The 27,068-nt window shown below is 50.5% G+C and overlaps 1 protein-coding gene across 11 annotated transcripts in view; it reads left to right on the top strand.

Moving 5' to 3' along the window:
• SNX19 (sorting nexin 19) overlaps positions 1-11,678 on the top strand; it is a 49,176-nt gene extending 37,498 nt beyond the window's left edge. For 8 of the 11 annotated variants that reach the window (XR_002335749.1, XR_002335751.1, XR_002335752.1 and 5 more), the window contains 2 exons: positions 737-824; positions 1,794-10,596. Coding sequence is in view for 5 of the 11 variants with exons in the window: in XM_003130084.4 (XP_003130132.1) it covers positions 737-824; positions 1,794-1,926 (221 nt within the window). In the remaining 6 variants the exon portion in view is untranslated. Of the gene's footprint in view, positions 1-736; positions 825-1,793 lie in introns of all 11 variants that reach the window. The other 3 variants (XR_305478.3, XR_002335748.1, XM_021063163.1) reach the window with 3 other exon arrangements.

Raw genomic sequence — 27,068 nt, 5'->3', positions numbered from 1 at the left:
TTTCCCACCAGATGAGTACTTTGGGTTCTCTGCATTTGGACCAGGGAAGGAAGTCACATGTCCTGCAGAAGCTAAGCCAGAGAGTAAAGTGCATGGTCCTTAGCAGTAGATAAAAACAAACCCCGAAGAGGGTTTTTCCTTCACTTTATATAGGTTTTTTGGAGGGCAAGGAAGGTAGTTCGTTGCCTGTGGCTGTGCAGTTCTTAGCTCTGGACGGTTTGACATCCTCCTAGTAACCTCTCTCTCTTTTCCTAACTAACCGTTACAGCAGAAGTGCCTGCCCTTTAGTGACAGGTTACAGAAGTACTTCTTGAGGCCCATTCTTATTTAGATACCTAACTTAAGAAACGTTTTTCTTGAGAGTTCCCGTTGTGACACAGTGGAAACGAATCTGACTAGTATCCACGAGGATGCAGGTTCAATCCCTGGCCTCACTCAGTGTGTCGGGGATCCAGCATCACTGTGGCTGTGGTGTAGGCTGGAAGCTGTAGCTTTGGTTCAACCCCTAACCTGGGAACCTCCATATGCCTCAGGAGCGACCCTTTAAAAGAAAAAAAAGAAAACATTTTTCTTAGCTTTCCCCTGTTTTCTGAGGATTGGAGTTTGGTTGCATGGTTCAAAGGTGTGCCAGCGTAACCTGATTTGAATAGAGACAGCAGATATCCTGAGGAGGTGACCCCTCAGAAGCTGCGACTTCAGTGGTGACACTCAGACTGCACCTGGCTTTCCTCCTCAGATATTGTTGTGGAAATCCTGGGTGTGAACAAGTGCCGGCTGAGCTGGAGTCTGGTTCTGGAGTCGCTGCAGCAACCCCTCATCAACAGGTAGGCGGCTGACGCTGTCCCCGGTCTCAGAGGTGGCCCGGGTCTCTGAGTGAACAGCCGCTCTGAGCAGAGCGGCGCTGCGGCCTCTCCTTGCCCTGGGCCCGGGCCACAGAGTGTGGTGACCAGGCTTATATACACTGGGTAGATCCCTTTCTGCTGGCTTCTGAGCAGGTGGTCAGGTGGTAGGAAGCTGTCCTAGGACCAGTCACTGTTTGCATTTGGAAGAACTCAGAATCAATGTGAGCTACTGAAAATGCCCTGTCGGCCCCCAAGGCTTGTTCACTGTCCTCAGGGGTTCTTCTGCCATCTGCCCGCCCCTATGAGCCGTGCAGGAACAGCACCCTGAGTGTGGGTTCGCCACCTCACAACAAAGCTGTGATTAATGTAGGATCAGAAGTTGTTTTTGCTTAATGCAATAAGCAGAGACAGTCAGGCTCTGATAAGGGGACCAGAAATGCGGTTAACGCCCCCAGAATAGTCCAGAAGGGGTAAGCGTTTCCCTGGCTGGTCCTTGGGCTGGATGCTTTTGCAAGCGTTGAGTACTCGTCTACTCCTCTCTCACACCCTGCCGGAAGCACCCTGTAGGTGCTTTGCCTACACTCCTGAAGGGTCCAGCTTTGCCTCCTTACAGGTAACCTGCAAATTCTTAGTAGGTTGTGGTCACAAGGATTTCCCCTCCTTCAGCCTTCTCCAAAGCAGTGCTGATGTGCTAAGGTAGCTAGATGCAAAAGTATGGAATTGCCTAAAATCTAGTCTCAAGTACTGGTTCCACCTTTGTTGGGGTCATAGCCCTTTTTTAGTTCTACACCCTTTTATTGCATGGCAGAGGCTTTGTCCAGCTGCTGGCGTTGGGAGTCCACTAAGGGCAGCAGGAGTGGGTGAGCGGGGGAAGACAAATGTCATAAACAGGATCTGGTGTCTTAGACTGAGCCAGACCCTCCCCTAAGCTGTTTTGTCTGTTTGTTTCAGGCATTTGATTTACTGCCTTTGGGACCTCATCCTGGAATTCTTGGATCTCAATGCCTCTGTTGAGGAGTCTGCCATGACCACCTCTGCCTCAGAGACCCCAAGCAACCCCAAGAAGATGGGCGTCTCCCCTTAGCCAGAGGTCATTCACCCATTTCTTCGAAGTCAGGAAGGGAGAGTGACTCTGCGCCCCAGGACCAGTCAGAAGCAGGGCTGTGCCTCTGGAGTTGGGCTTGGCTCAGAAGCCTGGGATCTCAGTGGCACAGGTCTCCCCCCACCTACACCTCGTCTGCAGCAGGTGATGGGGTCTACGTACCAGTTGCATGCATATCCGTTCCCATGCCTTTGTGATGGTTTTTTGACTGTTGGTGGTTAGATCCTGCTGCCTTTGGAAAAGGAAGCTGTGAGGCAGAGGAAGGAGCCCCTTTTGCCTCGCCTTTGCCCTCCTCTCTAAGGCTGTTTGCCGACAGCCTGGCCCTGCGCATACATGTGCTTGACCCCTGGGGCAAGCTCTAGCTAGACTGGGAAAAGCAATGGCCGGGTGCTCCTGGAGGAGAAGTCTTCTGAGTTCTCTGTCCCCACCAGGAAACTAAAAATTCATTCAGAACCACTCTTGAGAGCCAGAGTCCTAGTCCTGTCTGGTCTCCCAACAACTCCACAAGAGGAGGGAGACCTTTCTCAAGACAGTCCTTGCTCATTGGCTAGTTTCCAACACATCAGCTCTATAGAGGATGTCACCGAAGCCTGCTTCCCACAGTGGCTGCTCTTTTCCTGTCCAAGAGACTTCAAAGCAGTCTGCCGAAGCTTCTGGTAGGTCCACTCTTTCCTGCAAGAGAGTTGCACCACAGATTTTATTTATTCGCTTCCCTTCTAACCCCCTCCCTAAGAGCAGTGGCGTTCCGGCCCCTGCAGCCTTCTCTGTCTTCCTTCAGCGAAGTCAAAGTCGTGTAGCAGGTTACATATTCAAGCCCAGTGCTTCTCAAGGGAAGGGAAGGACTTGCTCGGCTGAGAATGCCCGGAGGAGCGAGGGCTTCTCTTCTTCACAAGTCTCCAACAGGGAGCATTTCATCCGAACCAATACCATTAGCAGACATTCCCACAAGAAGCTGTTTCCTTCCTGCTCCTTCAGGATCTGAGGAGTCGTGAAGGACACCAGTGGTGAAAGCAGGGGCAGCATCCAGTAGGACGGACCATGGGGAGAAATCGGTGGCAGGAAGGAGGACAGAGAGCGGGGCCAGGCGCCACAGGAGGTCTTGCTGAGGCGCTTGTTCACACCTGTCCCTTCCGCTTGCACTTGGGGGGCGCGCAGCTTCCACTGAGCTGTGCTGCCACCCCCCCCCCCGCTTGGAGGGGGGGGCCTTGGGTTTAGGCTGGCGAGAACGGGGTGGGTCTAGGACGAGCGTCAAGATCCTCTTAGACTCTAAAGTAGGTGATGCACACACAGTTAAAATGGTTCACGGGAGAAAGTTGGGAAACCTTTTTGCTTTAACCCCTTTCCGGGGTTGGGGGGCGGCTTGTAACCATCAAACATGTTCTGGTGTGACTGGGAGGTTTTCGAGGTCCTGTTCTTGCCGAAAGGCAGGGAGATGAATGAGGTCATGTGACTTGGGACCTTCGAGCCTTAATGATTGTTACAGTGACTTTATGGCTCCAAAGTTCTCCAAACACCTCCCCAGCTAGAAGTCGCAGCGGAAGCAGCTCAGCATCTCTGCCTCTGGCAGGTGTCTGCAGGATGAGGGATCGCGGGGAGCCCAGCCTGGACTGCCGCTACCCTTCTGCCCCCACTGCTCCAGGAAGGGTGGGGGCACCCCTGTTCTCTGCCACCCTTCTCTCCCCACGCTTTCCTCTCACATGTACTCACCACCTATATCGCTTTGAATCTGTGCTCCTAGATGTGGCTCAGATGTGGCCCAAACCCGGTACACAGGCTGGCACATGTTAAAGCCCTTACAACTAAATTCTAAGGAAACTTTTCACACTTTCAGCCCAAAGAAAACCTCCTTGTATTTCATATTCTATAAGAGACCCCACCTCTACTGTCTGCCCCCAGAAGATAAGTTCTCCTCAGACCCTCCTTCCCGGAAGGAAAATAATGGATATCGCCAAGGAAATAAGCAACACCCATCTGGCTTTGAAACGACCTGCCAAGTTTAGGTGGCTGGTCTGGGCACACCAGGGAGATGGGCATTTGAGGGAGAGCCACAGGTCGCAGGAAACGATGCTCCCAGCTGGGAGAGTGAGTGATGAGTGAAGAACTGGACCCGACATTAACCTGGAATATCCATGACCCTCCTCTTGCCCTCTCCAGCCCATTCATCGCCAGCTGCCACTCTTCCTTTGTGACTAGCACCCAGCAACAGTTACTAGGTCCTAGACAGAGTGAAAACATCAACATGGCCCCTGGCTACACGCGTTAGGATGCTTTAGGCTGAAGTACAATTACTAAGTACATTTATTTTCTTCCATAAAATCAGTACCTGGGTGGGTGAGGCCCGGGGGCTGATGGATTCAGCTACTCTGCCCTCCTACAGGGGCCACATTCTTCTCATCTTGGTGCTTTGCCTTTGTGAGCTCTGTCCTCAGATGCCTGCCTTCATGGTTGCTGCGGTTCAGGGCATCACGTTCTTTGAGAACAACGTCAGGAAGGAACAGGGGCAAGGCTCCCGTGTTTTCTCTTAAACATGGAGGGAACCATTTCCCAGAAGCCCTTCAAAAATCCTCAGGACTCCTGGGCCAGAACTGCCCACCCCAGGCCGGTCCACTGACACTGAGGCTGCATAACCATAATTGGCCTGTCGTAGTGTTTACCACCCGGAGAGGAGGTCACTCTAGTTATTCTCCTGGAAGAATAAATAGATGTTCGCAAGGAAGACGCAGAGAGTGGGTGTTGATAGAGTGTCTGTTGCAGGGGGTGTTCTGCCAACGTCACCACAGCCCCCATGGGACACTGAAAATAAGACGAATGTTTGCTGCAGGTACTCCTTGAAGCTCGTCCCATGCATTGACTTGCTTAACCCACGTGAGCCTGGTAAGGTAGTACATCCCCAACTTACGGGGGGGACACGCGGCACCGAGCAGTGGTGACCTGCTACAGTCACAGCCAAGGTACAAATCCAATCAGTCCGCTCTCAAGCCCACACGCAGAGCTTTGTGCTAATCTGTCTTTCTCACAAAATAAGACAGGCTTTCGCTTTTAAGGAGCCTATATCTAGTAGAGGAATCAGCAGACTTGGGCAAGGGGCAGGGAGTACGCATTTTAGGCTGTGTGGCCACATGGTCTTTGTTGCACCTGCTCAGCTCTTCCATTGTGGCATGAAAGCAGCCACAGACCATGTGGATTCAGACAATGGCTGTGTTGCACCTTAACTTCACTCACGCAGAACGGAGCGGGCCGGGGCTAGCCCGTGAACAGTTCCCAGATGCCTTGTCTAGTGGGCGTTAGAACAGTGCTTGCTGAACTCGAGTGTGCCCATGAGCTACCCGGGGCCGTGTAGAGGGCCTCGTGTGCTGCATGTTAAGAAGCTCCCAGAGGTCCCAGGGAGAGTGTAGGCCTTTAGCATCAGGGGCTAGAACAGACACCTCTTATTGGCTGTGGCTCACACACTACCAAGGCTACAGGGAGGGAACTTAAGATTGGGGACCAGGGAGAGCCTGAGGTGGTAATATCTGTATTGACTCCTAAAGAACTGAAATCGCATGGGGAGGTGTACAGGTGGAGGGAACGGTGAGCCATGTGGGCACAGATAAGGAGAGTAGTCACAGAAAGACATAGTGCATGGCCCCACGTCCCATGGTGGGGGGGCGGGGGGGTGCCTGGACTGGCAGGCTCCCAGAGACAGTGGAGTGGCGGTCCGGGGGCAGGGGCAGCGGATGCAGAGTTTCCAAGATGAGAGAGTTCTGGAGAGCTATTCACAAGAGTGTGAGTGTACATAACACTACTGGACTCTGCACTTTAAAATGTTTGTGATGCTAAAATTCTATGTGTTCTATTTTACTGCGATCGAGAAATTTTTAAATTTTTAAAAGACATGGAGAGCTGACAGCAGAGCATGGCATGCAGGGAGGGAGTGGCAAGAGCCAAGGCTGGGGCCGCATGGCGTTGGGTGGGAGAGGACTTGTCAGGGTGCTGCTCTCGAGGAACCTGGAGTCCATTCACTCTGCAAGGTGGGGGCTCGTGGAAGGGTCCTCCTGAGAGCATTTTGTATCTACAGTCCTGGGCACAGGGGGCTTGGCCACACACCCAGACTGTCCTGCTCAGCCCTGCCCCAGGGACCTGGCTCCTGCCTCGGTCACTTCCCTTTCATTCCTCCCAGCCTGTCCCCACTGCTGCTTACCCATGATGGCCATGGGGGTCTGAAGAGTATAATGAACTTGGCGTGATGAAGCCAGATTGGAACCCTAGCTCTGCCACTTGGCTGAGGATGTGGGTGTGGCCGGGTAGTTCAGGCGTCACTGAGACTCAGATGTCTCTGAGGAAGAGGGACGCATACATGAGGACCGTTTAGACAGCTCAGGGCAGTAATGTGTAAGATCAGCCTTCCGGAAGCACAGGTGCACCTGCTGTGAGCCTGTCGGTGGCGTTTCCGGGCTCCTCTGCTGCTGGCGGGAGCAGTGGAGATGCCTGACTTCAGGAACTCTCCCGACCCTGCCCGGGTGCCTCCGCTTCCATAGCCCCCTCAGAACCTGCCGTTCATCCTAATCTTCCTTTGGACTGGAGTGAAATGTGTTTTCTTAGGATGAGGAAAGGAAGGTTAGCCAACCCTGCTGGATACAGTTGGGGGTGGGAAGCACGGAGGGAGTGGTGACTGGGGAGGAAGGGAAACCATGAGGCTGTTGTCGTTGAAGCCCAGCCGGGCAAGCTCTGCCACAACTTGGCACCTCTGTTTCCTTTCCACTGGGAGTGCCAGAAATCACAGGGCAGGGCTTGCTGACACCGCTTTTGTGGACAGAGAACAAAACCGCCGAAGGGTGAATTTCAGCCAGCAAACCTCCATCGCTCCTTGGTGGCGTAAAGGATGAAGATGCTGCTACACCCCCAAAGACTCTCAGAGAGGGCCATGAGGGGAGGCCCCCGAACACAATTTGCACACCCTAAGCTGTGTCTGATAGTTCTTAGTACACAAAGACAGCAGTGTCTGTTTAAAAAACAAAAGCACAAGCCCAGAAGAATGTATCAAGCAAGAAACAAATGAAAATCACCAGAACTGTTTTCCTTCTGTGCCCCGGTAGCAGGATTTGAAGCAGAGGCAGCATGGAGCAGAGCGGTGGGGAAACCTGGGCACCCAGTCACCTTGGCAGACGCTCTGTGCTATTCTCAGATTTGCTGAGCCTTCCCGCTGTCTCCCTCCCACTTCTCACCTGTCTCTGGTCTGAAAGTACCTTTGAACTTGGCTTTTTTGGAAGCAAAACCAAGCATGTGACAGAATACAGAGAACTTCATGACAAAATCCGCTTTCTCTACACATCTTGATTCTTCAAACTTAGCTCCAAGCGCTTCTGTATAAGTCACTGGTGAACCCCTGGTCTCTGAGACGTGGAGTGTTGGGAGGGAGAGTAAGAAGAGTGATGGGATCAGATCCCAACTTAGAAAACATTTCTTAAGTGACATTATCTGCTCATTTAACCCCAAATAGACCTCTTCATCATCCATATTTGGGAAATGCAAGCTAATTTCAATGTTAAAATGTTAAAAGATTAAGAAGGTACATCTGTCCGTGGCTTATATGTAAGTAATCCACTGACCTTTTTTTAAAGTTGAAGTACAGTTGATTTACAATATTATGTTTTGGATGTTACAGCAAAGTGATTCAATTACACATTTATATGTATGTATCTATATTCTTTTTTTTTTCAATTCTTTTCCGTTATAGTTCATTACAAAATACCGAACACAGTTCCCTGTGCTATACAGTAAGCCCTTGTTGTGTATTTTATATATGGTAGTGTGCATGCTCTGACTTTTTTCCCTTCCCTATATGTTCCCCATTATCGTTGTGTTCTGTCATCATGAGCAGTGGAGAGTTGCCCATCCTTGGATTAATTAATGAGGGTGAAGACCAAGAGAGATAAACACAGAAACCTAGGATTGAAGACAAAGGCACACAATGACCACAGGAGCTCTGACCACTCTGCTGGTTAGCACTGGAGGTGATGATCCATAAGCTCGGGGAATCAGCCCTTCGGCCTGTTCTCTGCATAAAGAATCATTCTGCCCGTCACTATCAAAAAGATTAACCACTATGTAGCAAAATATCTACATTTCGTTTCATGACTTGCCACTAGAGAGGACAGACCTCATTGAGAAAAACACCTCTTTCTTTCGATCTTGTCTCCTCTACAAATACATGGAGTCCAAATCCAACAAGATGACGGCAAGCCAGAGTCTCAAGAGTAGTGAGGGCACCTTCCATTAAGGCCTCATATGTCTCTAGGAGAATGACGTGGGCATGGCTGGCAGTAGGACTTACTTGGGGACAGAATGTATTATGGAGATGCCTTCAGAGAAAGCTAGGGGCTTGGGCTCCGCTCTTCCCTGCCTCTGTCCTTTGGGACATTCTTTCCTCCAGCTGGATTTCCTTCCTCCTGCTGTGCACGGGTGGGCACCCTCTGTCTGTCAGAGCCGATTCAAGTTCCACTTCCATGAGGCTTCACCCGATTGTGCCAGCCAAAACTCTCCTTCCTCAAAGTAATTGACCCTGCCTCTCAGATCAGCGTGCATAGATGTGGGGTCTTCAGCAAGAGATTCTAATTCTTCAAGGGCAGGGATGTTGTACCTGTTGTGCTCCCATTATGTCAACCCTCCTGTACCTAGTGCATCATAGGTGCAAAGTAAATCCTGAAGCTCATTTGATTAAAGAAGATTATACATACCAACTTTGAGGAGGTAAAATATGTGAATACAATGAATGAAAGAATTTGCTGGAGACAAGATCACAAAAAGGATGAGGGAAGGCAAATTTTCATTTTTAAGACCTTATACCTTTCTTCTACAGCAAATATCAAATGAGAGAAGTTTGTTTTTACATTTTCTGTGCCAAGCCCCACACAATCGTATGCCAGTGCCATTTGCAGTCTTAAGTATGTAGGCTGTAAGGTTCTGAAATTATAAGCTCCGTAAAGAAAATCAGTCCCGGTTTGAAAACGGTTTTTAAAATCATCCAGTCACAAAAACACGCGGCCTTATCCTGTCTACTCTCTAAGTCCCCCACCTTCTCCTACTCCTTACCTCTGTGGGATCAGAAAACAAAACAAACATCTACCTGCAGGAAATATTCTCAACTTCTCCCTGCCCCTGACACAAAATTTGTAAGGGATATGGTTACCATGAAGAGAAAAACAAATCTCTCTTCCATTTGCTCTCTGGAAATCCTTTGATCCCAGCTCTAAAATTCTCTGTTTCACACCTTCTCTAGTAGCTTAAGTCACAGCTAAGATGCTACACGGAGAACTCTTCAAGGGCACAGGAATAACCATGAAAAAAAGGAAGGCTAGCAGGAATGACCCCTCGCTCTGACAGCTGTTTCCATCTTCCCCACCAAGTTTGCGGCTCTCACTGTCCAAACACAGCAGATCAAAGCTGGGCGGCTGCCATCAGACTGAAAACTAAGGACCCTGAGACATCCGGAAGAGCTGCAGGTCGTCGTGTTGGCCTCTGGGAATAGTCACCTGCTGCCTCTGGGCCCCAGAAAGAGCCTCCAGGCCATGACTGGAAAGAGAGTAGGAGCAGGTAAAGGAGCAAAGGAGGAGGAGATTCGGTCTGAGAATTGACCCAGGGACATGTTCCTGGGGAGCAGAAATCTCTGGACAATGCAGTGCTTGGGTCACTTGTTATCTCGAGCAGACCCACATAAGAAGGATCCCATCTGCTGTGGGACGGAGGCCATTCCTGGGCCAGGGCGCATTTGCACAACACATGACGTGGAACAGGCTCCGGAGCCAAGACTGGTTCTGCATCCACCCCGGGGGCAGGTTGGTCAGTCTCCAGTGTAAACCTCCATGGGATTAACCACTTATTCCAGTGTAGGGCACTGGGTAATTCATACCAGATCTGTCCCAGACGGCTTTGTACATCCTGCCTATGGGGAGGACCCCAAAATTTCCTTTTCAATGATATGTTTGGATGAGATAGAAGCCGTTGTGCTAATGTTTGAAAGAGACGCTGTCCCATGTCCACGTGGGTCCCATGTCCAGATGCGGGCTTGTCTGCGGCATATGGCATTTATTTACAAGGTGGGGGCCTGTCTGGACAGTTAAGGGAGGGGGCTCCATGCTTGGAGAGCCGGGCTCTGCACCTCCTCTCAGCGGCCTGGGGAGGACTGAGGCAAGGGCTTTGTTCCAGCAGGCTCCACATTGCCGAGGTTCGGGATGTGGAGGAATGCCAGCTGCTGGGGTGGAGTGACCCGAGGTCTTTATCAGATTAGGGTTTCTGTAGATGTTTCCCAAATGATAGAAATTTTCCTCATCTAGTCTTATTCCTAGCAGGCAGCCTTGGACCAATAGTTGGCCTCACCCAGTTCCTTCCCTATGTTTATTTCCGAAACCTTTTTCTTCAAAACAAAACTAAGTAAACAACAACAGAAAAAGTTTTCAAAAAGACTTTGTATCTCTATCCTTTTTCTTTTCTTAGGCAACTTGAAAACTGCTTTCTCTTTGTCCCTAAATTGTTCTCCTCTATGAGCTTACCAGTCTTTATGGGTTGACCTGGCTACGCCACTAGTCTAATTGTCCCTTTGATACATGAATATAGACATCAATTGAAGATTACCTATAAATCTTAAATACATGCTATTTCTTATGCTTAACTCCACATTTGATATTCTGTAAGATTGTCCTAGTGTTGCCTAGCAAAATCAGAATAACCACCAACCTAAAATGAAACATTTTCTTTCCTTTTCTTTTTTTGTTTCTTAGGGCCGCACCCGCGGCATATAGAAGTTCCCACACTAGGGGTCAAATCAGAGCTACAGCTACCAGCCTACACCACAGCCACAGCAACACCGGATCCTTAACCCACTGAGCGAGGCCAGGGATCGAACCCGCAACCTCATGGTTCCTAGTCGGATTTGTTTCCACTGTGCCACAATGGGAACTCCAAGATGAAACATTTTGATAAATTCTTTACATATTCCGAACTGTTCACACAATATTATGGACCAAATGTTTGTCTCTCTCCGACACACCTCCAAAACTGTGTGTTGGAGCCCTAGCCCCCAGTGTGATAGTATCAAGCGGTGGTTAGATAAGGTCGTGAGCATGGAGCCCCGTGATGGGATTAGCGCCCTTACAGGGAAAGACCTCAGAGCTCCCCCTGTCCTCACACACGTGGAGAGGCCACGTGGACATGTAGTGGGAAGGTGGCCCACTGTACCATGAGAAGAGTCTTCAGGATGAAACACCTTGCCCAGCCCCCTGATCTTGAACTTCTCAGCCTCCAGAGCTGGAAGACATAACTTTCTGCTTAAGCCACCCAGTCTGCGGGATGGCGTTGTGGCAGCTCATGCTGGCTGGGACACACACATGGAAGATTAGCTCTTCCGCCGACTTTAAGTCCAGGTTCTGAGACTCGAATCTAGGGACTTGCTGAGCTTTCCATGGAAAACTTGTGGTAAAAAACAATTCAGATGTTAGGAAATGCTCAGCAGCCTCTGGAGACACTGCTAAAGCTTCCCTCTCCCCTCACATCACCTCTGCAAGTTCAGCCTCCGAGAGACACTTTCTGAAACTGGTGAGAAAATGTAGAATAACTAATGTTCAATGAGAAGGGTGCTGTGAAAAAAAGCAGCTGTCACCGCTTGCATCTGTTCACGGTTCTATGTGCCTTTTACCTGTGTGATAGGCAGTGTGTAATGAAGAGATTCCTTTAAAGAAAAAATAAAACACAATGAAACAGAAGTTTACCTTGAATCGGCTGAACTTGGCACACCTTTCCGGAACCGTGCCCAGCTGTGCCAACTGAGCAGCAGCTGGAGGAGGTCTGTCCCGGCCTGCCCCTGAGGACGTGCCTGTCTGTCCTCTGGTGGCTGTAACAGGTCAAGCACAGTCTGTCTTGTGCACTGTGGTTTCTCCAGCATTAACTACTACACGTGGCACGGCACCATTACCCCCGTCCAGACTCATCTCACAAATTCTCGGAAGCCATGGCTGGTACCTCTATCCTCTCCACGTCAGCTAGCTTCACCTGCACACAGTTGCTTGACCTGTACGTGGAGTTGGCAGCCTTCTTGTGTCCATGAGGAACATCTCTCTTTCCTTCTGGGAGGTTTAGGATCCTCTTCACCATCTGGCAGTTTTTTTCCATCTTCCTACCCAACAATAAAGCCCACACTCCTCCAAGCCCTCTTGACTAAACCAAGTGACCGTAGGAACCTCAGGTTCCACTGAGCCCAGGCGAAGCCCCCTGCTGTCAAAATATACCATCTTCTCAGTTTGATAGGTGAGGAGGGTGTCTGAGCGAGTTTCATTCATAGGCACAGCAGCCATCCTCTGGAACGCTGCGGCTCTGCTGGCCTGTTGCCATAGTAACCACTAGGCCCTGCTTCTCCAGGCTACTGTCTCAACAGAGATTCACCCGTCCCCAGAAGCAGACCCCAAACGGATAGCCCTTAACTTCTAGAACACCTCAGAAACACATGCCCAGCTGGAGCCTCCTGACTGCTGGGGCGAAAGGGCCTCTCTGTTACCATAGGAAGAATCTGATGAATTCTGGGCTAAAAAAAGGGTGTTATTCCCCCACCCCCACCCCCCAGCAGACATACTCTCTGGTCCCCAACCCAGCCTCTGGTGAAAGTGTTTTTGTTTACCTTTCTTGTTGTTAATGATGCTGAGCTAAAGCAGGAGGGAGCAATCACACCAGAGGATTTGAACCATCTCATGCTCAGTGGGGGAGATTCGGCCACACGCGCATGGAAAGGGAAGATGGGACAGAGGGGAGCAGAGAGTCAGCTCCATCAGGCTGTACTTGGCTGCTTTGGCTCCCAGGAGCAGCAGCTCCATAAGTGGGTGCTGATTTTAGGCTCGCCAGGAAGAACTCCTTAACATAGGAAGGCAGGTGCATACAGATGGTGCCTATTTACCTCTCTGGGTGTACACAGGCAGAGAAAGGACATTTCCAAGAGAACCTTTAAATACTCAGCTGACATTCTTTGCATTGTCGTCACAGGGCGCTTACATGGATCTTAAACTCCCAGTAACCCCCAAATCCACCCAGAAAGGGGATTCATGAAATGGGTAGGAACACATACACGGAGGCACAATGATCTTCAACAAACCTCTTCAGGCCCCCGAACTTTTCTTTCCTTCTTCTCATACAGAGAGGATGGGCCGATATTGGATGAGACCCTTTCAGTTCTGTCACATCAGAGAGCAAAGACTGTGTCTCCCCATTCCTGGCCAGTTTCTAGGCTCTCTGAATGCCTAGCATCAACACGAATGCATGATTAGATTTCATCTTGACTTTTCTCTCAGTAGAGATCTTCTTCTGTGTCTTGGGGCCTCAATTTGAGGAAAGAAGGAATGACTGAAAGTGAGGGAGGAAAGGAAGTAGCTTTGAGATCCTCTGAGAGGGATCTCTTGACTTTCTCTGGGCTCCTAGAATAAAAAGCCCCTCTCCTCCCTTCCCTGGTTAAGCCTGCTGAAACCGCATTGGTTAAGGATGCCATGCAGCTTTGAGGAATAAGCCACGCCCCCAGGTTTCCATGGCATCCCAGGACCTCCTCAAACCCAGTGAGCCTTCAGCGTTGATAATCAGGGCCCACACTTGGGTTTTTCATTCCCTACAGTCTTTTCCATCAGCTCTCCCACTTAATCTTTTCATCATTCCTCTGAGGAATGTAATACTTTACCCATGTATAGGAGCTTATAAACTCCAAGTATTTCATATCCAATATTTTATTTAGATCCTTATAATCACTTTTAAAGGTAATTTGGGAAGTTATTAGTGTCCTCATTTTACTGAAAAAGAAACAAATATGGAGAGTCTGTCTTCTGCTTGTGATCCCTCGCCTCGTTTGTTTCAAGAGGCAACAGCACAGGGATTAAGAGTTACCGTTCTGGCTCACCGGTAACAAACCTGACTAGTATCCGTGAGGACGCGGGTTCCATCCCTGGCCTCACTCAGTGGGTTAAGGATCCAGTGCTGCCGTGAGCTGTGATGTAGGTCACAGATGCAGTTCAGATCCCGTGTTGCTGTGGCTACCGCTCCAATGTGACCCAGCCTGAGAACTTCCACAGGCTGTGGGTACGGCCATAAAGAGACAGAAAAAGAGAAGGAAGGAAGGAAGGAGGGAACGAGGAAGGTCGGACAACAGACAACCAGGTGTGAATCCCAACTTCACCACTGATTAGCTCCGTGTCCTTCCATAAGTGACTTAAAATCTCTGTGCATGAGTTCTCATTCATTAAGTGGGAATAATAATGGTACTGTCCTCAGAATGGGGGAGGGGCTGAGTTACTATATTTAGGACCCTTTGAATAAGCTGCAGCACACAGTTCCTAATAAATGTTTGTCATTGTCACTGGGGAGCCCAAGACCAGGCCTTCCACCCTCCAGCTCAGGGACGTTTCTGCTGCCCCCCGCGGCATCCTCCTCCACATGCAGACTGGACATACGGCGGCCATCCATGTTTCAGTGAAAACTCATCCCAGAGTGCACATCCCCTGGAACTCCAGTTGGTCCTTTCGCCATTAATTCAAGCTGCTTTTCATTGCTCTAAAGCTTTAAAAATGTATAAACCACACACTTTGACCCAGCATCACTGCCAGCCTAAGGGCAGGTGCTCCCACCCTCCTCGGAAAAAGCCCTTCTACTTCAATCTTCAGCCATAAGAAGCCTTAGGTGCCTCGTTGATATGGGGATGCTCGTCACCACCTCCAGGCCTTGCCTTAGGTGGACTGTCCACTGGAACAGTCTCTCTTTTCCTTCCTCATGTCATTGTCATCCGTGCCAGACCAGTCGGTCCTGGACCATTTGTTTCTAGCCCTCTGAGTACTTGTCTTGTCTTTTGCACTTTTCTTACCTACTTTTTGCAAGTCCAGCCTGTGGTGTGTGGGGGCTTGCACTCTCCATGGCACACGGCAAAATGCTCAGGACCCAGTGGGTCCCTAAATAGTGCTCAATCAGAACTGACCAACAGTTTGGGGAACTGCCTCTCTGAGCAGCTGACAGTCACCCCTACCCCTTAGTTGCACGTTCAAGTGTCAGGGGACGTACCCAGATGGCATTCAACAGCACAGTGCCTAAAAAGGGGGGGACCTTTAGGAGCTGTCCCTGGGGAGGGGGGCGGAAGGGAAGAGACCTCTCCCCGTGCTCAGAGCAAGTCGCGCCACGGAGCCCCACAACCCGCCTGCACGCATTGGGGCTCGGGAAACACAGGCCCATCAGCAGCTTGAGGAGCACCCGAACCAGGCGGGACCTTGTTCTTTGGTTAAAAACAAGTGAAGGTCATCTGCCCCCGGGCCACTTGGCACCGTGGTACCGTGACAGAAGGGGTTCCACTTAAAGGGCAGCGCAAATCCAGGGCATTAAAATAACCCGAATGGTGTCGTTTTCTGATCAAATGCCTTTCCCTCTCGGGTTTGTGATTTTTGAGCCTGAGAATGTCTCCCCACAGCTCAGGTTTCCCCACTGCCACCCTGGTCTCAGGCCTGGAATGTGCGTACTGGCCATCGAGGTCTGATGTGACTATGTCACTGTCCTGAAATGGAGAGACATTATCTCATGGCCGGTGGCAGCGGACAGGCACCAGCGTGCTGCTGGCAGGCACGGCTCGAACGCGGGACGGTCCCAGGAGTGTCCCCTATCCCAGCTCTCAGTGACAGATGGCCTGAGGGCCCAGGCTCTGAGCTGCGCCTGGTACCCTGGGGTCCTGCAAATTTTCCCACCTGGGAGAAGCCCAGGGAAGCCTAGACCAAGACGGGAACCGGCTCACTCTTGGACCATCATGTTGGTTTGCAGAAAGGCCACCCCTGGTCAGGACGCCCTTGCGTATCTGGAAGGCTTGGTCAGCATGCAGAGCGCAGCCGTGCACAGGACAAGAGACCTGCACCCAAGGCCAGGCTGACCTCCGTCCTTCCTTAGCTGGGCCCCTGGGCAAGGGCTTCACCCACAGGGCACATGGGCCTGGTGGCCTGTGAGGCCACCATCCCTTCCAGCTCTTGGAGAGGACGAGGCCTCAGGGAACCACCAACCTCCCATGTGCCAGACATGCAGGAGGGCCTGGTCCCTTGGTCAGGATGCTCTTCTGGGCTGAAGAGCAGCCCCTTCTCATGCAGCCTGGGGAGGAGGGCCGGGCGGGCCCTTTCCTCCTGCATCTGCCTGATGCTCACGCACTTCCTGGGCTCTACTATGAGACACTGCTGTGGCTGCTGGGCCAGTTCCCAAATAGGTCTTGCCCACTCAAGCTTCTCCACTGAAAGTGCCTCTTTGCGGCTCTCCCTTTCTTTACAGTCCAGAAGCTGTTCCTCTACTGGGCGAGGTGTCAGAGCAACCACCTCCAGGCCCTGGAGCACCACGAAGCTGCACGGCAGCACAGATCCCACACACAGCTCCCACCACTGGCCTTTATGGCCACACGTTAGCAGGAGCGCGCCTTCTAGGCCCTTCCATGCAGAGACTGTATTTTGTCTCTCAGTGCCCCCACTGCCTGGCAACATGCTCACAGCACTGATGTCCCATCACACTTGGCATCAAACCCTGAGAGGGGATCCAGCGACACAGCCGCATTTCCTGACCCGCGGCCTCCTGACCTTCCTCCCAGACCCAGCTCGCTGGGATCAGACCCTGCCTGGCATGTCTGCTCTGGATGTCCAGGGCTCACCCCCTCGTCCACGGTCTCCCACCAAATGCCACCTTCACAGAGAGGACTTTCCCAACCACGCTTTCTAAAACAGCTTTCCTCATTCCCCAGCCCTCAAGCTGTTTCATTTCTCTTCATGGTACTTAACGCTGGTGGACTGTTGTTACATTTTATCACACTATAGTGTATTACAGATACTGCACATTTTCAGATTTTGGTCATGTGTGACTGACCCCATAAGATGGCCAGCTCCAGAGGGGCCAGGACTGGCTGTATTCCCAGCTTGTCCCCGCAGCAGTGTCGGCAATGCCGGAGGCACGCACTGTTTACTGAATTAATGTGGAGGAAAATGCACGCCAAGGTGAACTCTTCCTTGCAAAGGCAAGACCGTGATGGCTGATCATGTGACAGGCAGGAGATGATATAGGACTTTCTTTTAAAGAACCAATGAGAAGTTCCCTTCGTGGCTCAGTGGTTATTGAACCCGCCTAAGTTCCATGAGGTTGCGGGTTCAATCCCTGGCCTCTCTCAGTGGGTTAAGGATCCGGCGTTGCCGTGAGCTGTGGTGTAGGCTGGCAGCTGCAGCTCTGATTTGACCCTTAACCTGGGAACTTGCATATGCCACGGGGGTGGCCCTAAAAAGCAAAAAAATAAAAATGAAAGAACCAATGAGCATCAGAACTGCAAATGTCCTTGAAAGTTGGTCAACTCCCAGTTGTACAGAGTGGGAAGCAGCCCCAGAGGGGGAAGTGAGCAAATGCTTGTGAAGGTAACGTCTTTGACCTCTAAGAGTTAACCATCCTAGAACAAAGTCTGCTGTGACTGCTAAACTGCACAGATTTGGAGCTATCAATCTTCCGCTGGTTTTGCCTTCAAATCATTTTTATTAGAAAGAAATGAAACAAACAACAGAACAAGGCCAGCAGCATAAAATTTCACCTTCTCATGCCTCCAGGTGTTTGGAGAGACATGACAGCAAAGCAAACTTCTCTACTGATTTTGCCCAGTGTCCCTACTGTAGCCTAGACCTGGCTCAAATACTGGGGCATTGTTTCCACATTCTTCCTAGCCTTTGTGTGTTAGGCAGGACCCTGCACGACTGCTTGCATTTGGAACAGAGGAGATCCAAGCATATGCCCAAAACAAAGCTACACCTGGGGCTCCGGGCCTCTGATTGCCCTTCTCCCCCGTCCCCTGGGGATGCTGACTGTGGCCCCCATAGGTGGACAGGACCTGCTCCGTGCTGTGGGTGAGGGTTTAGTTGCGCTGTGGGTGTGATTCTCATCAGCCACTCTGGATGTGTCTTTTTGAAAAATTCTCCAGAAGATTCTGAGAAGGTCCCAGCCAGTCAAAAGCCTTCTCTCTCAGCTGGTTCTCGAGGGGGGGCTGCCCCCTTGCTCTCCTTGTAAGATTGTGTTTGACAGCAATGCAAACCAACAGTTCAACAGCAATCATTTCTTGGCAGGACAGATTGGCACGAGATGTCCCCAAACAAAACAAGCCTTTCAGGGAAGGACATTGCAAGCTGGGCTTGCGTTCCCAGGCCTCCAAGATACTTCTATAGCTGAGCCCCAGCCAGAGCCATCAGTGGTTGGTCGTCAATAATCCAACATCGTGGAGGGGAGACTCAGGGCGGGGACTGTTCCAGAACAGCTCAAACAAGGGTAACTGGAAATGCCGGACCTCCTGCTGGGGAAAGGCTGTCTACATTCAACGTGCTCTTTCCAGTGGCCTTCTCAGTGACTTTAGTCCAGAAAGAGGTCATCCTAGCACCTCCTTCCTCTCCCTCCACTTCTTTTCACCTCCCAGTTCCTCTCCATCATTCTCCGGAGTTCTTTCCTCACCACCACCGCAGTTTTCATGCCATTGATGCCTGCAGCTGGTTACATCATATGCCTCATCGTCAGCATCCTAAGCTCCTATGAAGCCTTGATTTCTAGGCTTGGTTCCAGCGCAGGCCCACAGCACGAGTCAAACGGCAAAGGTGGAGAAGTCCCCAGGGACCTTCTCAGCCAACCAGGTGGCTTCTGAATTCCCACAAGAGGGCGCCCGAGACCGCCAGAGTCAGGCCACGGCAGCGGCCTCGAGGCCAGGAGGTGGCGCTGTTGCCTCAACCTTGAGCCGAGAGCGGCTCCGGGGGCGCGCTGTCGGTGACCCCAAGGAGGGTGACCTCAGGGGATGCAGGCCTGGCCCAGGAGCAAGGTCAGGCCTCTGCTATCCTGACTCTAGAAAGTTACAGGATTCTCTGGAGGCCTTGAAGGGAGTCGTTCGTTCTTCCTCCCCGCAGCTTCCTCGACCTTCCACGTGTTCACCCAACATAAATAAGACCACAGTCCGTGGGACTAGGGCTGAGGATTCAGGAATAAAAAGGCAAAGCCCTGTGCTGGACGACATCGCTGTGGGCAGGGTGGGAATGGGCCAGGGGAGAGGGGGGCCGACCCAGGTGGACCCCACCAGCCTGGCGGTTCTGAAAGGTCTGATGTGGGCAGACGAGCTGCGGAGGTGGCCTGAAACATGAGTGGCCTCGTGGTCCGCGTGGTCTGGGAAGGAGAGAATCGTTAAGGAATGATTCGTTTACAGGTGTATAAATCTGCTCTCACAGAAGATAATTAAGTAATCCCCAGGGGGAGGGGGAAGAGGGAGACAGCTTTATAAGGTCCACCCGCTGCAGGCTTTACCTGGTCCCATAGTCACCTGCAGGCACTTGGCCGGTCTGTTTCCTCCCAGACCAAGAAATGCCTAGACTTCGTAGGATGAGGATTCGTCAGGCTCTGATATGGAAGGGCAGCCATGCATTTATTTAGCAAGATAAATATGCACATACATGAGTTATGAAGGATAAAAAGTGACGAATTTATAAAGCCCCATGTTGTCATTGAGGCATCAAAACAAAGATACAGGCTCAGGTTTCATAGATAAGAAATATGGGAGTTCCCGTCGTGGCGCAGTGGTTAACGAATCCGACTAGGAACCATGAGGTTGCGGGTTCGATCCCTGCCCTTGCTCAGTGGGTTAAGGATCCGGCGTTGCCGTGAGCTGTGGTGTAGGTTGCAGATGCGGCTCGGATCCCGCGTTGCTGTGGCTCTGGCGTAGGCCGATGGCTATAGCTCTGATTCAACCCCTAGCCTGGGAACCTCCATATGCCGCGGGAGCAGCCCAAGAAATAGCAACAATAACAACAACAACAACAACAACAACAAAGACAAAAGACAAAAGACAAAAAAAAAAATATGGGACCCAGGTCGGTCACAGAGTCCGTAAATGGTGGCACCGCCTTTTCAATCTCCCCTCCTTACCAGAATGCCTGTGGAATTGACCACCCAGCTGGGGAGGTGAAGTTCAGCATCCCTAGTACCAAGACACCAGGTCCCCAGTTTCAGTTTTCACTCTAAAGCCCTTGTCCTGTTCAATGTGAGCACCACAGAGCACTGATGAGCTCAGTGCACTGTGTTCAGGAGAGACTGGTGGGGTTTACATGTGGCTTACTGCCTGAGACACTGTGGCCAGGACAGTAATCAGGCGGCCGAACAAAGCTTTATGGGTGTCTGGGACAAAATCGCAAGCAGGGCTGTCTGTGAGGGACTTGGGGGACCCTTGGTTGAAATGGTATCTTTCCCAGACACTTGGTCTCCAAACAGAAAATGGCTTGAAATTTCATTTTTAAAAGTTTCTGCTCCAGAGACCTCTGGCCAGTGTGTTGGGGTTTATGGAGAGAACGTTTTTAATCAAATCAGTGGACTGGTGTGGTGTGTAAAGATCCCCGGAGGAAGAAAACCCACCAGGGAAGCAGAGAGAAGTGGAATTCCAGCAAAGACAAGTGAGGGATGCCTGGGCTCAATGTCAGGGGCAAGAAGCTAAATCCCACAAGAGGACTGTGATGGGGCAGCCTATAAAAAAATTTTTTTTTAATTTTTTTTAAAAAAGGAAAACAACAACAATAACAAATACAGCAGATAGCAAATAACATGCAAATGGACCATAAAATAACATGTCAATTAGCATCAGAGTTCCAAAAATCTTTGAGTTGTGCACCTGGCAAGACTATCCCTTGGCAGCCCTCCATCTGTGGATGGCAGCACTGAACCCCACAGAGGGGAAGCAACTTGCCCCCATAGAAAAGCTAACATCATCCTGGGCTCACAGGATGTCTGGCCCTGGCTTCGGGGCTCTGCACAAATTAACTCATTTCATCTGCCCAAAGATCTGAGGCATGAAAGATAGGTCTCCCCCATGTTTACAAATGGCGAAGTTGAAGCTTGCAGAGTAACTTGCCAGCTGGTCTTGTTGTTAGGGGCGGAGCCAGGATGCAAGTCCAGGGCCCAGCTCCTAGCCCATCCGTGCCCATCCTCACAGTCACTGGTCCAAGCACTGCACAATCAGTGGCAGAACCAGTGAAGCTCCAAACCCCACTCTTGTTCCTGTCCAACCCACCCTTTCCTGGCCCCACAGTCCCTCAGTCCAGGATGCTCTTGTCCCAGCTCCCCCTGGGAGGGGCCTGAATTCCTTCTCCGACCCCCCCAGATAAAGCAGCATCACCCCTGCCCCAAGCACTGGGTATGTCCACGTTCTTGATTCCCAAATAATAGTTACCACCCCCTGCCTGCTATTCACGTGTCTTCTCCTCTAAAATGCCCTGGCCCTCAGTGCCACAGACCCGGTGCCCAGGACATAGGCGCCTTCCGTGAACATTGCATGAATAAACAGATGAGAAAATGGTAGGAAATGCCCAGGCTCACAGCAGAGATGTCAGCCACTCTGTGCCACACGCTGAGGTCGTCCTTGGCTACTTGTTACTGAGACGGTACCCGGACGTCCAAGCTGGGCCAGATCCCGCCTTCCCTGGAAACGTTCTGATTCTTTCCACCCTCTGAGTTATTGGCAAGATTCATTCCTTAAGGTTTAATATCACATCTCCACGAATCTACTCTCGAACTGTGGGTACTTCTGAAAGAGAGGACAATAGTCAGTGAATTACCAGCCGTTAACACTCCTGCATATACTAAAATAATACGGGTACAACATTTTATATGTACCAGATCCAAACGAAAATATAGCTAGCATGGATGCAGGCCTTAGACACATGAGGCCAACTGCTTCATGTGTTGCATTAATGGCCAAACGTTTCCAGCTCTCTGCCATCCTGGCCCCCGTGGGGACTGTCTTTCCAGACCCTTTGGGACTGGTGTGAGCCTCTCAGGTGTAAGCGAGCCGGCTGCCTGTGTAAGGGCTGGGAGCCTTGGAGTGTCTTTTCCTTTCGGCTCAGTCACCTGGCAATCTCACTGTCCAGGCAAGAAGTGATGACCTGGGGACCCCCACAGCCCCAATCTCTGCACGGGACTCCTTTGAGGTGCTCTGTGCTGTCACTGTTTTGCAGATAAAGAACAGGCTCTGAGTGAGTCAACAATTTCTCGAAGATTACACAGCTCATGAGTGACAGAGCCAGCAATGGAACTCAGGTGTGTCTGAGGCTAGAACACATAACTTTGATCTATTTTGACTCTCTCTTCCAAATCTTTTTTTTTGGGGGGGTGCAGGGCACACTGGCAGCGTATGGAAGTTCCCAGGCTAGGGGTCAAGTCAGAGCCGCAGCTGCTGGCCTACACCACAGCCACCGCAACGCCAGACCCTTAACCCACTGAATGAGGCCAGGGATTGAACCCATATCCTCATGGAGGCTGGTTGGGTTCATAACCCACTGAGCCACAACAGGAACTCCCCAAATCTTTATTCAACAAATAAGGAATAGGAGAATGGGAATCTCAGCTGTTTCCTGGAAAACAAGCTTTGTAAGCCCCCCCCCCCCCGCCCCGCCCCAGCTCTGGGGGGTCAAGGGGGCACTGGTGTCCTGGGAATCCCAGTGATGGAGCAGGGACATAAAGGGGACACTCCACTGACTGTGCTGTCCCCATTCATATTGTCTCTGGTTGAAGAGCTGGGATCCTTGGTCTTCAGTCTGATTGTTTCCCTCTGCAGATGTGTTCATGAGTAAATGAATATGCAGTGAGGTCTTTCTGTGGGCCAGGCACTCTACTGAGCGCACCTGGATGGGGCCAGCACTCCAGCCCTTGCTTTGGGGACCCCAAGGCCGTCCAGCGGATCCCACTCGCCTTCTGTGTCTGAAAAGGAGACGGTCACCACTGCAGAGGAGAACTGGTCCACTGTTTGCTCTGAGAGTCCGTGAGGGTCAAAGCTCAGCTCCATCATGGCCTCTTTGGCCCAGCTTTTGAAACTCCTGTGTGGTTCCATTCCTCATCCGCCCAAAGCTCCACTTGTTTTTGTGGTTTGATTGGTGAAGCGACGGGCAAAGCATCTAAAAGTACAGTAGAGAGATGTGTTTTTGTAAATGTGAAGTTGCATGTCGGGACCAAAGAGACCTTCTGTTTTGACCCTCGTCGTTAGTTTTTAAAGAGACAGGGTGTAAATGTATCTCATTAGGAAAAAAGGAGGGGAGTTCCCATCGTGGCTCAGCAGAAACAAATCTGACTAGCATCTGTGAGGACGCAGGTTCGATCCCTGGCCTTGCTCAGTGGGGTAAGGATCCGGCATTGCTGTGGCGCAGGCCGGCAGCTGTAGCTTCAATTGGACCCCTAGCCTGGGAACCTCCATATGCTGTGGGTGCAGCCCTAAAAAACAAAAACAAAAAATAAAAAATAAAAAAGAGGAAAGGGAGGGGAGTCAGACACTGAAAAGGAGCCACTATAAATCCTGCGGCCAACAAAATTCTTGTGGTCTGACAGCTTTGAAAATAAACCCCAGGACCGCGTGTCATGGTGCCTCCTCCACCTCCCAAGATGAGTTCACGTCGGGGAAGCCCTCGGAGTGCTTCTGAAAAAAGCAAAGCACTCTCGTCATTAGCATTTATGCTGCTAGATTTCATCCTCTTGAGATCCTCAGAGGACTCGTTCCATGATCAGGTGGCTAGTTCTTGCCATGCTGCTTCCAGAACCCAGAAACCAAGTTCTCCAGGTCAGACGGGCTCCTCTTCAGAAGACGTGATGGAGAGATGGTGAGGAGGAGATGGAGGCCAGGGCAGAGGAGGAAGAGGAGAGAGAGGAGAGAAAGAGAAGAACCAAAGGTAACAGCATCTTGAGTCTCTCTTCCGAGATCAAGGCCTTCACTCAGCATCGCATTTGTTTAGAAGAGCAAATGAGGTGTAATTTGTTACCAAAAGCAGATCTTGGAGCGCTCGCTATAAATAGCCTAAAATAATAAGCAAAAGTCTTGCTAGCTCAGGGGAAAAAGGAACCCTGAAAAGAATAAGAACACTGACTGCGAAGAGCAGATGGTTATTATAAAAGTGAGGGGGGGAGTTCCCATCGTGGCTCAGTGGTTAATGAATCCGACTAGGAACCATGAGGTTGAGGGTTCGATCCCTGGCCTTGCTCAGTGGGTTAAGGATCCGGCATTGCCGTGAGCTGTGGTGTAGGTCACAGACACCGCTCGGATCCCGAGTTGCTGTGGCTCTGGCATAGGCCGGTGGCTACAGCTCTGATTCAGCCCCTAGCCTGGGAACCTCTATATGCCACGGGAGCGGCCCAAGAAATGGCCAAAAGACAAAAAAAAAAAAAAAAGTGAGGGGGGTTGAGGAGACACCTGTCCTGCCTGGGACCATCCTGGATGCAGAGGGTTGGAAGTTGGGGTCCCGCAGTCTTTTCACTCATCTGGTCACCAACCCTGCCTGAAACCCCTCTTTCCACAGCTCACCTCTCGCCTTACCTATGGCCAAGATGTTAAACTACTAAAAAATCTCCAAGAAGCTGCCCGCAGCTCCAGAACGGACACACTCCTTCCCTCTGTGTCTTTATGGCACCATCACAAAAGCCACAGTTCACAAGCAGCAAGGTGGTCACTTGCTTTCCACTGAAATGTGTTTCTCTTTGATAGCCTTTCAACCACCCAAAGGCTGGACTCACCTTACAGGTGAATACCTGATATCCAGGTAAACAAATGTTTGCCTTGAGAAAACCCTATTTTATTTACCACTAAATATCAAACTTTTCTTGAAATACCCCCATGTGTCCCAAACTACACGGAGGTGACAGAAAGTTCTGAGGATCTGCATCACAAAAGGACAGCATGGCAGCCTCCTGCCCACTGTTTACACCCTCCACTAACGTGGTGCCTGAGGTTTGCCCCATGAAACATCAGTTCCTCTGGGTTAAGTAAGACAGGTTTCTTCTCCCACCTACAACCTGCCCAGACTGTCTTGCAAAGACTTATTTTTGTCCTGCTTCCAGATGACTGGCCCCAGCTCATAGCCTGACCCCTGCCCTGAAGTCTGGCTGAGATAACAGACCTGGCTATGCTCATCGATGATAAAGTCTCATTTGTAAGGGTGTCAGGGTTCTCAAAGCCATTCTCTTCTTCCTCTTCTTGTTCCTGTTCTTGTTTTTCTAGTTCTTCTTTTTTCTTTTTAGAGCCTCACCCAAGGCATATGGAAGTTCCCAGGTTAAGGGGTCCTATCAGAGCTACTGCAGCCACAGCAATGTGGGATCTGAATTTCATCTGCAACCTACACCACAGCTCATGGAAACACTGGATCCTTAGCCCACTGAGCAGGGCCAGAGATCAAACACACATCCTCATGGATATGAGTCAGTTTCGTTCCCACTGAGCCACAGTGGGAACTCCCAAGGCAGTCTCTTCTTAAGGGACTCAGTCCCAAAGGAACTTGAGCGGAAGTTTTGCTGCTATTGGTCTCTCTGTGTTTGGGACAGGGAAGGCCAGTCGTCTCACAAAAACTAAGTCACTAGGAATTGTTGCTGTGCTGGGCGGAATACAAATTTCCTGCCACAGTGTCTGTGCAGGCTCTGGGAGATGAATGCATGGATGCAGGTGGTTCTATGAAAACATGTTCCCAGCCGAGCCCCATGGGGAAGTGGGGGACTGGGAGCCACGGTGGGTACCTTTATGGAGAGAAAGAGCTTAAGGGCTCACTGAAGGATGGGTGGTAGAAAGATCGGAAAGTGGTGTATCCTGGGGTGGGGGAGGGGAGGTTTAAATGACCAGCGGGAAAGAGGGGCTTCTTTGTGGGGAAGGGGGAAGGCATCGGAGCTCCGAGAGAGAGGTCTTGAGAATAAATATCCAGGACCTCACTTAAAAAGCCAAGGAGTCAGCCATACAATGAGACACCAACATCAAATGCTTTCACTGACATGTGGAATCTGAAAAAAGGACAGACTGAACTTCTTTGCAGAACAGAAACTCACAGACTTTGAAAAACTTATGGTCTCCAGAGGAGACAGTTTGGGGGGTGGGGGATGTGCTTGGGTTGTGGGATGGAAATCCTGTGAAATTGGATTGTGATGATCATTATACAACTACAGATGTGATAAAAATCATTGAGTAATTAAAAAAAAAAAAAGCCAAGGAGATATTCTGATGACCTTTGGCCGAGAAGAAGAACAATGCAAGAAAGTATTTATAAACTCAACCCTGACATGAAATTGTATCATTTGGGGCTGAATTTGTTTGGAATGTTCTGCCTTTTGGCTCTCTTTCATTTATAATCCAAGAACATCTTGTGAAACATTTTGAACCCGGGTTTAAGATGCACATGAAGCACAACCGAGTGTGGAAAAGAATAACTGTGCACAAATCTGAACAAGAAATCACTTAAAATTGTTCAATGAATCCCCAACCGGAACTGTGGGTGAAAGGGCAGAACCAGTATATGCTGTGTGTGCTCGGCACGGTGCCTGCAGCTCCGATTCGACCCCTAGCCTGGGAACCTCCACATGCTGCACGTGCAGCCCCAAAAAGACAAAAAAAAAAAAAAAAAAAAAAAAAAAAAGGATGCTTGCTTGTCCTTCTGCAGACCAAGCTAAGCTCCGAGCCTCTGAGGAAGCATCTGTTTCATTTACCACTGTCTCCCCAGCCCAGGGAAGGCACTAGCTTTTAAGCTTCTTGTTTGAAATAATAACAGACTTAAAGAAAAGGTACAGGAATAAAGCAAAATCACCATATATCTTTTTTTTTGCTATTTCTTGGGCCACTCCTGCGGCATATGGGGGTTCCCAGGCTAGGGGTCTAATCGGAGCTGTGGCCGCCAGCCTACGCCAGAGCCACAGCAACGCAGGATCCAAGCCGTGTCTGCAACCTACACCACAGCTCACGGCAACGCCGGATCGTTAACCCACTGAGCAAGGGCAGGGACCGAACCCGCAACCTCATGGTTCCTAGTCGGATTCGTTAACCACTGCGCCACGACGGGAACTCCCACCATATATCTTTCACCTAACCCCCCTTATGTTAAAATCTCATAAAATCATCGTAAAATGATTAAAAGGAGGATATTATCATGGATCCAATACATTCAAGTAACCTATAGACCTTATTTGAATTTCACCAATTTTTCCACTGTGATGTTGTGATTTATTATACAAAATACATGGAGTTCCCTTTGTGGCTCAGTGGTTAACAAACCCAACTAGGATCCATGAAGATGTGGGTTCTATCCCTGGCCTCGCTCATCGGGTTGGGGATC

Source organism: Sus scrofa, chromosome 9, assembly GCF_000003025.6.
Source record: "Sus scrofa isolate TJ Tabasco breed Duroc chromosome 9, Sscrofa11.1, whole genome shotgun sequence".
NCBI classification, from domain to species: Eukaryota; Metazoa; Chordata; class Mammalia; order Artiodactyla; family Suidae; genus Sus; species Sus scrofa.
Note: the sequence above shows the minus strand (reverse complement) of the source record. Positions and strands in the feature narration are given on the sequence as shown.